This window comes from Miscanthus floridulus, chromosome 8 (assembly GCF_019320115.1).
Source record: "Miscanthus floridulus cultivar M001 chromosome 8, ASM1932011v1, whole genome shotgun sequence".
NCBI classification, from domain to species: domain Eukaryota; kingdom Viridiplantae; phylum Streptophyta; class Magnoliopsida; order Poales; family Poaceae; genus Miscanthus; species Miscanthus floridulus.
This window is the reverse complement of record NC_089587.1, coordinates 3,386,513-3,398,848: the sequence shown is the minus strand read 5'-3', so window position 1 is coordinate 3,398,848 and position 12,336 is coordinate 3,386,513. Positions and strand designations below refer to the sequence as shown.

At 43.9% G+C, this 12,336-nt stretch overlaps 1 protein-coding gene and 1 pseudogene across 1 annotated transcript; one reads left to right on the top strand and one right to left on the bottom strand.

Annotated features, from left to right (window-relative positions):
* The first annotated feature begins 601 nt into the window (after positions 1-601).
* On the top strand, positions 602-1,601 carry LOC136468425 (sphinganine C4-monooxygenase 1-like). The gene is made up of 2 exons (XM_066467008.1): positions 602-838; positions 1,047-1,601. Exons 1-2 carry the CDS (start codon positions 602-604, stop codon positions 1,599-1,601), a joined length of 792 nt encoding a protein of 263 aa, XP_066323105.1.
* A 1,813-nt stretch (positions 1,602-3,414) lies between these two features.
* On the bottom strand, positions 3,415-11,838 carry LOC136468424 (uncharacterized; annotated as a pseudogene).
* Between the last annotated feature and the right edge of the window lie 498 nt (positions 11,839-12,336).

The following is a 12,336-nucleotide window of genomic DNA, read 5'->3' as shown; positions in this document are numbered from 1 at the left end:
TAATTAACTAAAAATTATGGTTGCTAATATAGAAGGAGGGCAAGAATTAGAATTATGCGAAACCATCCGGTATCTAGTACTGTTTCTCCTTACTAGGCATAAAAACGAGAAATGTTTCTAGTGATTCTCGAGGAGAAACGTTTCTTACCTGACCTGTTTGGCTGGGATTCTAATCTCGCAAGAATCAGAAACGTGTTTCGTTGTTAAATTAACCGGGGGCCTAATAAGTGTACACGCATGTATATACGGACCAAGCTTTTGCATGGCTCCAAATTGTTAGTCCAACCCTGGTACGCATAAAAGTAAGTGAGCAAAGTCCCTGGTCACACAACATCACGACACAGGTAGGCAACAACAACGCACCTGTACCTACCTAGTTTGGAACGCATGCATGTATACAAAAAAAAAAGTAGTGATATATACGGACCCAGTCGTCGTCAAATAATTGTTGTCAGTCCTCCCTGGCATGCGTATAGAAGTCAAGAGAGCAAGAGTATATATAGAGACGTTCCGGTAGTAAGATCGACACACATCATCAGTACCTGCATAGCACATGTACGTACGTCGATCGATCGAACACGGCAAGCAAATAAACTCACAAATGGAGCTACTACTCTCTGACGAAGTTTTGGCCGTCCTTGTGCCCATCGTGGTGTATTGGGCGTATTGTGGCCTGCATGCAACGCTTGGCCAGTCCATGTACATGGACAAATACAGGCTGCACCCAAGCAGCCATGAAGACATCAAGAACCGTGTGTCGAAGCGACAGGTTATCAGCAACGTCCTCAAGCAGCAGCTCGTGCAGGTTGCCATGGTGGCCATGGTGATGATGTTCAAGGTGCGTGCGTAGTATATATGCATGCTTAAGATCATTATTAATTTATTATTGCATTGCGCGGGCCAGCATGCTTGATTATATGGCTCTTTTTGGCATGGTTCCTTGCTACATATAATATGTTGCAACGGGACGTATAGTTTATTATGCGGTGCTTGTGACAATGACAATAAGCAAGCTATTTTTGTTGAATTTAATTGGGATACAACAGGTCAAAGAAGAGAGCGTCATCAGTACGAAGACCTCCTATCTGAAGTTAGCCTGCCAAATCGCGGTGGCCATGGTCTGGTTCGACGTGTGGCAGTATGCATGCCACCGGATCATGCACACCAGCAGGTTCCTCTATCGGAACCTCCACTCGTGGCATCACCGTCTCGTGGTGCCCTACTCCTTCGGAGCCTTGTACGGACACCCCGTCGAGGGCTTTGTCGCTGACACCATCGGTGGCACGGCCGCCTTCCTGGTGTCCGGCATGTCGCCGAGGGCTTCCATCTTCTTCTTCTCGCTCTGCACCATCAAGGTCATTGACAACCACTGCGGCCTGTCTCTGCTGCCCAACTGGGATCGCCTGAGCTTCTGGAACAGCGCGGCGTACCACGACGTGCACCACCAACTACGTGGTGGCAAGTACAACTACTCTCAGCTCTTCTTCGTGGTGTGGGATAGGATTTTTGGGACGTACATGCCCTTCCTCATCGAGGACAAAGGAGAAGGAATGCTCCAGGTCCGGGCACCTGGCCTTGACTACAGGAGAATCAACAAGTAGCTATTCTCATACATGCATGTGTATCTCTAGATTTAGAATGTATAAGACCCAATAAAATATACGCATACGGAGTATATGATCATACAAGATCACCTGAGGTAGTATTATGCTAAGTATGTAAGTATATGCAGAGTATGTGGTTATATTTATTTTATGTACTACTATAATGATATTATAATAATATAATAAAATATATGGGGTTGTTTGAAAAAAATTTCACGTAGTAAGATTTGAAATTTCTCAAAATGAGTAACACCACTTTGAGTGTCTTGGTGTGTGCTGATATGTTTGACTACTGTTACATATTCCAAAATGAAAAAAAAAATCAATACCGAATTACAACAAGTTGACTAAATAAATAGGATACATGCATTGATGGAAAAAAAAGAATCTGAAGATCAGGTCTTGGTAGGTGCCAAGATCATATCATGTGCTCCAAAGAAAAGGGAAAGAGTGATCCAAAGAACATAAAGACTTTCTCAAAAGAGAATGTCGAATTGCACAGGTATCTAGCTCCAATTCACCATACCATAGTATCATACCAAACATCTAAGCATATATCATCTATTCTCAAAGAAAAAGGAAGGCATCTAAAATGCCTAAAAATGGACATATGAAAATATATGAAAGTCACCTTTCGGGAATATAGGGATGTACTAGTATAGGCGCGCGCCCCCGCGCGCGTCGATGGGCATAGCAAAAAAAATTCGTGGGATTGATCATCAGTTATTGGCCATTTTTTTATTACAGCTTAGCTAGTGGCATAAGTATCTGTAGGAGCACGTGGGTTTAGAAAGATAGTATGAACCTATGTACAAAGCAGGCTAGAAAAGCCAGAGAATTCAGCACCGTATTGCTAGGGAGTCCCATTGAAACGCGGAACATAAACTCATATAGTGTAGTTTCTATGATTTGGTTTTTCAAGTAGTATAGTTTTATCAAGAAACCAGAAAAAGATAAGTGTAGATAAGTAAGGAGAGGCCCTTAGTGAGTGTGTATAGGTTTCTGAGTCCGAAGATTGGTGAATAGTTCAGCCTTCTTCCTGTGAACCTTTTTTTAGGGCCCGTTTGAGAGAGCTCCAACTTCAGCTTCTCCAAAGAGAATCGCTCCCAACCAGCCAAACGCTCAAAATGCTAAGTGATTTAGGTGGGCATCAGCAGAGAATCACTTCTCCATTTACACTATGAGCTGAGAGCTAAAAACCCTGCTTCACCCTGCTTCTTGTTATATTCTGGTGGGGATCAGCAGAGAATCAATTCTTATCAACTCCCCACCCTGCTCCCACTATGCCAATAAGGCTCTGTTGGGGCGGCTTAAGAGCTTCTGTAGGGGCGGCTACGCCAGCCGCTCCCCCCAGGGGTTCCTACAAATAGGACCTCTGTAGGGGCGGCTCCCTAACCGCCCCTACAAATACCTCTGTAGGGGCGGCTGGTGTTTCCAGCCGCCCCTACAAATGGATTTGTAGGAGCGGCTGGTGTTTTCAGCCGCCCCTACAGAGGTTATTTATAGGGGCGGCTGGAAGCACCAGCAGCCCCTACAGTTGTTATTTGTAGAGGCGGTTCAATCTAGAACCGCCCCTACAGTGCATTTTTTAGTAAAAAAAATAATTAAAAATCAAATCTGTCTACAACATATATACATCCACAGTTTATACATATATACATCCACAGAATATATAATTCAAATTCAGATCTGAACCACCACATTTATACATATATACATCCATAAGTTCAAATCACAAGTCATAATTCACAAGTCTATCATTACATAGTCCAATCCACAAGTTCAAAATCACAAGTCCATCAAATTGTTATCATCGGCCTAGAGCTAGCCTTTCAAGCTCACGAAGGTGTTGATATGTAGGATTACTACCTAAGTCGGACAGTACATCATGGTAATCGCCTTTGACATTCACAATTTGGTCTAATATGAAGTTGCAAAGGTCGCCGACTAGCTCTAAGAGTTCGTCATCCTTGTACATGCCCCTTCTATGGTGCTTCTCTTCTCTCCACTACAAGAGAACAAGTTTAGGCCTAGTACTTCATAACATGAGCTATACTACGTACGGGCAAAGTGGTTCAAACTTACCAGACTAGGGTGTCTCCGGTAGGCAGTTGTATTACTCATCATAGCACATACGTAGTATCCACAATGTAGACTCCCAGGCCTCTATTTGGGGCACTGTGTGTTTTGCATATCGAAATGTTAAGTAATGCCATTGAAAGCCATGTAATGAAGTACCAAAGTTAGTTACACTTACCGCACACATAGTTTTGACAACCAACTTTTCCTTCCTTTCTGGATGATGCCTCCCTCCATGGAATGTGACATAGTGCCTGAATGCCCTGTTCGAATGATGTTAGCATATGCAACTTGTTAGTATCCAAATGTGAAAGTTACTAGTATATATACACATATAAAAGCTAATGAGGATTGTTGATATGTATACGTCTTGACAATCGCTACGAAATCCTTGTATGTCGCCCGTTCAAAATCTGCTGAATCAAAGACCCATGCCATGCTCCACCCGACATCGACGCCAATACAAATCCAGTGGTCGCTGCATGAATTTAGTCAAAGAACAAACACATAAGCTCTTTTGCATCGAACAAAATATATGGAACACAGGTTTAGGTCTAGAGTCGAACTAACCAGAAGTTGTATGGTAGCCATATCATCTGGTTATGCTGGAGGTTTTTAAAAGATTGTGCAATGAATGCCGCAACCTTAATGGATTCAGTCCTTATCTGCTTTTGCCGAATCTGCTCTTTCTCCGCAACCGTCTTCCCAGCAACCAGCTCTTTACCATCCGGTTTCCAGTTTTTGGGGTAATTAAAAGTTGTTGCTGCTATAGATTGAGGGTCTACATACCCGGAGCTCAGACTTGGCATTTGTTTCACAATGTGTGTTTGCATTCTACAGATCACAGGGTGGGTTAGTTACAACAAAATTCAAACATTAGATTCATATCATATCTAGAGGGTGAGGACTTACAGGGCGTAGGTGTGAATTAGATTCATTTCCATTTTTCCAAGGTGAAAGCATGTCTGGACATCGTTGAAGTCAAAGACAATTAGCCCGGACGGGCTTCCAAATGTGCCAGTAGGGACGTATGCTTGTATGATTTCTAGTTTCATTAGGACAACATGCAAGTACTAATCATGGAACCTTCTCATTCCATGTGGCAGGCGCTGGATGACACGGTTTGGTAGAAAGAGCTTGCCTCTTTCATATTTTTCCGGGTAATCCTTGGACCATTTTATGGTATCAACTTCTGGATATCTCTTTGCCGTTTGGTGGAGTTTGCTAGTGACGTCCTTCTCAGAAGCATGCCCTTTCACTTGTTTAATTTGGTTCTCAGGCTTGAACTGGTCATGGGCATACCACTTGCTGGCTGAAGTGACATCTTTCATCAGAGTATATACTGGCCTTATGTGAATGGGATGCTTCTTTCAGAGTTCCCATTCAGGCAAGTCCTCATCTTGCTCTTGTGCCATCTGCTCATTCATTTGCTCGGCACGAGCTGGAGAAGTCCTTGGCATCTCATCATGCCCTTGGTCAATACGAGCTGGAGAAGGATGTGGCATCTCATCATGCCTCTGCTCAATACGAGCTGGAGACGGATGTGGCATCTCTAGTTGGCCTTGCTCAACATGAGCTGGAGAAGGTTGTGATGTGCCAGGCACGTGCTCATCAGGATCCTTATGAGTCGAGGAAGATTGAGGCATGTCTGTGCTGTGGTGGTCATGAGATGGTGAATAGACATCCCTATCCTCAACACCTCGCTGCACATGTACATCAGACGGAGTTGACGAAGAAGCAGTCAATACAATGTCCCATTTGTACCAGAGGATGAATTGCTTCATGACATCTCCGAGTAACACTAGCCCCTCGGGTGTTGGGTGGTCTATCTTCCATGACACGTACTTGGGCTTTACGGTATGCACCTCGACCCTAGTGTAGTCTTGTGGGATGTCCTTATTGTGCCACTTGCCTCTCGGAGGATGTGCCACACTAGTTGCCACCTCAACCATAGACTGGTGCCTGCCAAATGGAATAAGCAAGCTGCAGCTAGTTGGCTCCTGTATGCGATCAACGGCGGTAGTGGTTGTAGTGGAACCTTGGCTGCTGGGAACATCTGGAGGGCTGCCAACTAAAGCCAGTTCTCCTGGCGGCCCCATTAGTGTTCCTAGCTCCATAGACAGACCTTTCTCCTACAACACATGATTAATCAGAGCCTTCACTTGTAGCGCAAGATTAGACTCTTTGTCTCTGCCATGTTTCTTGTACATGTCAATGTCCTCTTCGAATCCTTTCTTCCAGGTAGTCAATTTCCCTAGCCCCCTAGTGTGGCCCATGTGCTCAGGATTTCCCAAGGCAAGGCTAAGCTCATCCCTCTCTCTAGAAGGAGTGAATATTCCCTTCTCCTTATCTTCAGAATATTTCAATATCCTTGATACTACCTCTTCGGTCTCCAGATTAGGAAACTTTAGACTACTGCTGGATGAATCCGTACTCCTTCCATATATCCATTGCTTGAGGCGTGGCATCCACTTCTTCACTTTTGTATTCCTAGAAGCTTCGGCCTCTTCATCCATCTTCCTAAACACCTCTCGCTTGCCCTCGTAGCCACTAGGGCCAAGACGAGGGGGGGTGTTTATTCTGCTTCGCCTGCTTGCTATTACGCTTACTGAGGGCCAACGCTTCGGGTGAAGTCTTCTCGGCCACTAGAGTCTCCCATTGACTCTGAGTTATTTTGCCAAACTCGTGGAATGGAGTTAACCTCTTTTGGATATACTTCGTGTTCAGGTCCAACCTCCAACGTCGGAATGCATGCCCCATTATCTTGAAAGCATGACTTTTGACCAGTTCACTCTTGCCCTCTGGAAACCTGAAGTTGATCGCCACCTTCGTATCCCAAAGCTCCTTCTTTTTCAACTCAGGTACACTATTCCAATCAGGGATTGCTGGGTTGAGATTATCTCTTACTAGATAACCGAGCGCATTACGGAATCGGCTTCTATACTTCTCTGGCTTGATGATCCGCCCTTCAGGCCTGACCTCTCTTATCACATACAATGCCTTTTCGTGATATAGGTTTGCCCTTCTGTCCCCTCACTTCCTCTTTGGTTCGGTACCCGAGGCTATGGATGTGCCTTGAGGTTATGGAGCAGAGACCTCATTGTTAGTCTCTACTGGTCTTGCCTCTGCACTCCTTTCCCCTACTCCATCTTGTACGACAAAACATGCTGGACGCCGACCTCGTCTTTTTGGAGGTTTTATAGGGACCTGTATAAATGACAGGTCAATGTGTTAGCAGAGGTAACACTGCTAAAGTGTTAGCCAAATTTTCAAGGTAATAATGCATCATCCCTACCTCATCGTCCAGGTTAAAATCCTTGTCCAATTCGTCCTCCGTTGGCCTTCGTCTGGGTTCAGTTGGAGGGAAATCAGGACTTGAATATCCCCCTTCTGCATCCTCGGCATCACCCTCATCATCATCCTCTTCTTCGCCTTCATCAGTCTCTCCTTCTCTTCCTTCTCTTCCCTCTGGTCCCCCTTCCTCCTCATAAAGCTCCTCCTGAGTAAGCATCACTTCTAAATCCTTTTGTAACTCATCATTGAACTGCTCTTGACTAAGCTAGTCCTCGAGTTCTTGCCCTCTTTTGGGTGGTTGTTCATCATGTTCGATGCTTCGGGCTACACCGTCTGCTATCCACGACATTTCTAGATTTGTTCCAATATATGCAAGAAATAAAGAGTGCTTTAGATACGCGACAAAGTATAAGAATTGAAAAGGTGAAGAGAGGCCTCAGAAACATGTCAATCATCATTTGATCATGAACTTGGAGCTTCAAGTCATCAGAACATAGAAGAGAGGAGAAGGAAATGTAGGGGCGGCTAGTATGATGCCAAGTTCCTCACAAGTTCTTGTTCATCAGATCATATTCCATATAAGTATGGACTTGGACAAATTCATCATCGGCAATGGTCTTAGGAGAGGAGAGGAGAGGAGAGGAGAGGAGAGGGGAGGGGGTAAAAGAGGAGAGTAGTGGCATAGAGTAGAGAGAGTTGTAGTTTAGTACTAGCAGTAGTGTAGTAGTGTAGACAACCAGATCAGCAAGTAGTAGTAGAGTAGCAGATCAGCTAGTAGTAGTAGCTGTAGTAGTGTAGTACTAGTAGTAGTGTAGTAGTATAGACAGCAGCAGGAGTAGTAGAGTAGGTAGTAGTAGTAGTATAAGTAGTAGTGTAGTAGTATAGACAGCAGTAGGAGTAGTAGAGTAGGCAGTAGTAGTATAAGTAGTAGTATAGACAGCAGCAGGAGTAGTAGAGTAGGCAGTAGTAGTATAGACAGCAGCAGGAGTAGTAGAGTAGGCAGTAGTAGTATAAGTAGTAGTGTAGTAGTATAGACAGCAGCATGAGTAGTAGAGTAGGCAGTAGTAGTATAAGTAGTAGTAAGACAATTGAATTCAGAGCATAGCAGCAACAGTAGTAAGACAATTGAATTCAGAGTATAGCAGCAGCAGTAGGCAATAGAGTGTAGGCAGTAGTAGATCAATAGAACAGCAGCAGCAGCAAGCACATAGTAGTAGATAGTAGTAGTAGATTGTTGAATCAGTTACATATTTGGCTCAGATTTGCCCATTATTGTCATCACTGGTTGCTTATATATGAGATACAAGCTGTCCTAGTCTAGCAGCACACAAGCATAGGGACATTTCATCATCATCACCGCTGCCTCAGCATAAAAAGTCTAGACATCATTGCATATGCCACTGCCTCAGCAAATTTTTTTAAAGTTTAAAAAATCATCATCGCAAATGCCACAAAGATAAAAACAGTGTCAAAACTAGTTCCCAAATCACATATGCATCATAGTACAGCAACAGTAACCACATAGTAGAGTAGCAGTATAGTAGCATCATAGAAATAGGCAGCAAGTGCTTTGTTAACAGGAAGATGTATATTTGGCATTTGCTCAGCAAAAAAATGGCATCACATGTAGCAAGTGCTCAGTTAAATGGCACCTAGTCTCTTATCTCAAATTCATGCAAATTTCATCAAATTTCATCATTGGCAGTGGCATATGCTCAGTTAAAATCTATCCCATTCCATCATAGTGGCATCATAGGCATCATATGCAGCAATCAAACAAATGTAGTATAGTAGTAGTATAGTACCAGCAGAGTACAAAGTGAAGCCAAAATGTTCAGCTACCAAAGTAGAGAGACAATGTAGAGACAAGAGTAGAGTAGAGTGTGGTAGCAGCAAGTAAAATGTGCAGCTAACAAAATTGAATTTGGCTAAATGGCATTGTGCTCAAGTAATTCAAATAGACTAAATGGCATTGTGCTCAGTTAACAGCAATAGCACCCAAAAGGCAGTGGCATTATGCTCAATTTTCACAAAAAAAAGCATCACAGGTAGCATACCAGTAAGGAAATAAGTAGTTCATCACAGGCATCATTGGCAGTGGCATCTGCTCAGTTCTCAATTCTCATCACAGGCAACAAAACAAAAGCATCACAGGCAGCAGTTCATCACAGGCATCATAGGGAATAGTTCATCACAGGTACCTTTAGAGGACGAGGAAGGAGAGTGCCTAGGCCAGAGAAGGAGAGGTCGATGGGCTCGTGGAAGGAGAGGCACGAGGTCACCGGTGGACGGGCACCAGGGGCACCACGATGGTGCACCAGCGAGGCGCACGTGCACCAAGGGCACCACGGCGGCGCACGGGCACCAGCAGGGGCACCACGGCGGCGCATGAGCACCAGGGGCACCACGCGCGGCGCACAAGCACCAGCATGGGGGCGGGGTTCCAAGAGCGGATCCCATGAAGGCGGCATGCCGGAGGTAGGGTTCCGGGATGGGGCGCTAGAGGAGGAGGAGGAGGTTGCCGTGAAGGTGCTCGGTGGTGGTGTTCCTAGCGGTTCCTATGGCGGCGACGTGCCGAAGCTAGGGTTTCGAGGTCGGAGCACCGGAGGAGCACAGGGGCGGGGCACAGACAAGGAGGAGGACAGGGGCAGGGCGTGGACAAGGAGGAGGAGGACAGGGGCGGGGGTCGCCGTGAAGGAGCTCGGCGGCGGCGTGGGGAAATTTGGCAGCCTGACGGCGTCGAAATGGAGGAGCGCGCCCAAGACTTAGCCAAATTTTGGCACTGGCGCGCTCCTTCCTATATATAGCTGTGGACATTTGTAGGGGCGGTCCGTTCCCCAGCCGCCCTTAAAAATATTTTTCAAAATCATTTTTTAAATAGAAAATCAAAGTTTAAACATTGAGACCAGTATTTGAAAGCCAAAATGGTTTCAAATTTAAAAGTAATGAATAACAAGTTTGTAGTACTCATCAAGATCTACAATATTTATTTTGGTCAATTTTCAATTTGACAAAGTTTGAACGATTAAAATTTTGAATTTGAAAAAAGACAACTTTAAACCTATTTTTGAAAACCTAAATGGTTTCAAATTTAAAATTCATGAATAACAAGTTTGTTGTACTCATCCTGATCTACAATGTTTATTTTGATCTTTTTTGCATTTGACAAAGTGTTAATAAACATTAGTTACAAAATGGCATGTATCACAAGTAGTTTTATAAACTATGTGTGAGATTCATGATTTTTTTACTAGTGTTCATTAAAACTCCGATAATTGACACATACATAAATATAGTCTCACACACATACACAAATTGACACATACATAGATGAAGTCTTGCAGACACGCGCACTAGGTAGGCCCCGCCGTGACAACTTTTCTCTTGACACCTTTTCTTTCCCATGGCATTATGTCTTTGGGTAGGTTTTTTTCAACAAGACTGGTCTTCTTAGTAAAGTCTATGAATAGCAACATCTCATCGTTGTTATTGTAGGCTTCAGCATCATTGACACCATCAACTCCAATAATGTGTTGTTTCCCAGGGACAACCACGTGCTTAATTCTCTTCTTCGGTGGGTGGGTACTTACCGGGTCGGGCCTATAGAAAACTTGTGCGACACGTGAAGCGAGCACCCAAGGATCATCATGATAGCCTACGTTCTGGAGGTCCACAACTCTTAAACCGATGTCATTGAATTGATATTGCTTGATCCAACGGCATCGAAACAAGGCCACCTTTATACCCCTTCCATAGTCAAGTTCCCATATATCTTCAATTATGCCAAAGAAATGGGTCTTTCGCCCCACCTTTATACTCCATGTTGGGATGTTGTACATGGTCAGAATCACTGGCCAAGTACTATGGTCGCTCATCCTCTCGTTGAAGGGATTCATTCCATCACTGCTCAAGGCGAACCATACATTCCTTGGGTCTTCGCTGAACTTTTTGTTGTTCTTATCGAAGTCTTTCCACTGGCTACAATCGGTCGGGTGTGCGATCATATCATTTGCTACCTTGCTCTCATCTTGCCACCATGTCATGAGCGCGGCTTCCTTAGGGTTCAGGAATATACGCCTCAAGCGGTCGGTCACCGGCAGGTACCACATTACTAAGGCAGGAATTCTTCTCTTCTTTGCATCATTGCCTAATGGAGTGTTCTCTGGTTGCTGAGATTCTTGTACCGCCTTTTTCTCACCCTTCTCATTCCTCTTGTTCCCCATGGAGGCTTCTCCCCCACTGTAAAGGTCATTGTCTTTGTACCGACTAGCCCCGCACCGATGACATTTATCTAGATCTTTGAACATGTCACCACGAAAGAGGATACAATGGTTGGGGCATGCATGGATTTTTTCAACGCCCATTGTCAAAGGACTTATAACCTTCTTCGCATAGTATGTGTTGGCGGGAACTGAGTTTGGCTGTGGAAGCAACCATGCTAGGAGACGCAAAAGATCATCAAAACTATAGTTCGACCAGCCGTACTTAGCCTTCAGGATGAGTAGCTCAAGCACAAAACATAGCAGTGTCCAGTGTGTCAGACAACCCTTCTCTACACCATACACAGTCTCCTTCGATGCTTTTGTCACCCTTTCTAGATTTTGTAGACCTCTCTTCTGTAGCAATATTTCTGGTCCAACGGCCCGAAGCATTTCATCCAAATTATCAGCGTCATCTTTATCCCCCTCATGTGCTCCGCCATTATTGTAGAAATCACCCCTTGTTCATTGCGGATGTCACCACCTTGATCATTGCCTAAGTCATGATCCATTTGTTGAGCAAGCTAGTCTGAGTATTGGGACAAGTACTGCAGGGTTTCGGCATCGTCTTCTAGAACATCGCCATCATCATCAACTGCCATTGTTTCACCATGATAAATCCAAACTGTGTAGTTTCGAACAAATCCTCGCCTGATCAGATGTTCTTTGATGATACTCGAATCTGTAAATGCCACCATGTTCTCGCAATCCTTGCAGGGACAAATAATTGTATCCTTATTATCTATCAACGTCGTTGCATGCTTCTCTGTAGTTTCAATAAAATTGTCAACCTCTTCATGAAAAGGTGCCTCGAATCTTAACGAATCATACATCCAAGAGTTCCTGTACTCCATCTTTTAAAAATACAACACAACCAAAGAAAATATACGAAATGAGTCAAATTAATAATTAATTAATTGAGAATGATTATATAAACTCCATGGTAGAGGATAATTAATCAATTGCCTACTAATATAACGCATAAATATTTGAAATGAAATATAAAATGGTTAATATATACCATCACAAAGAAATGGTCTAAAAACTACCTTTCATGCCACCCAAAATCCAATTTCATTAAAAAACAAAAAAAAACAAAA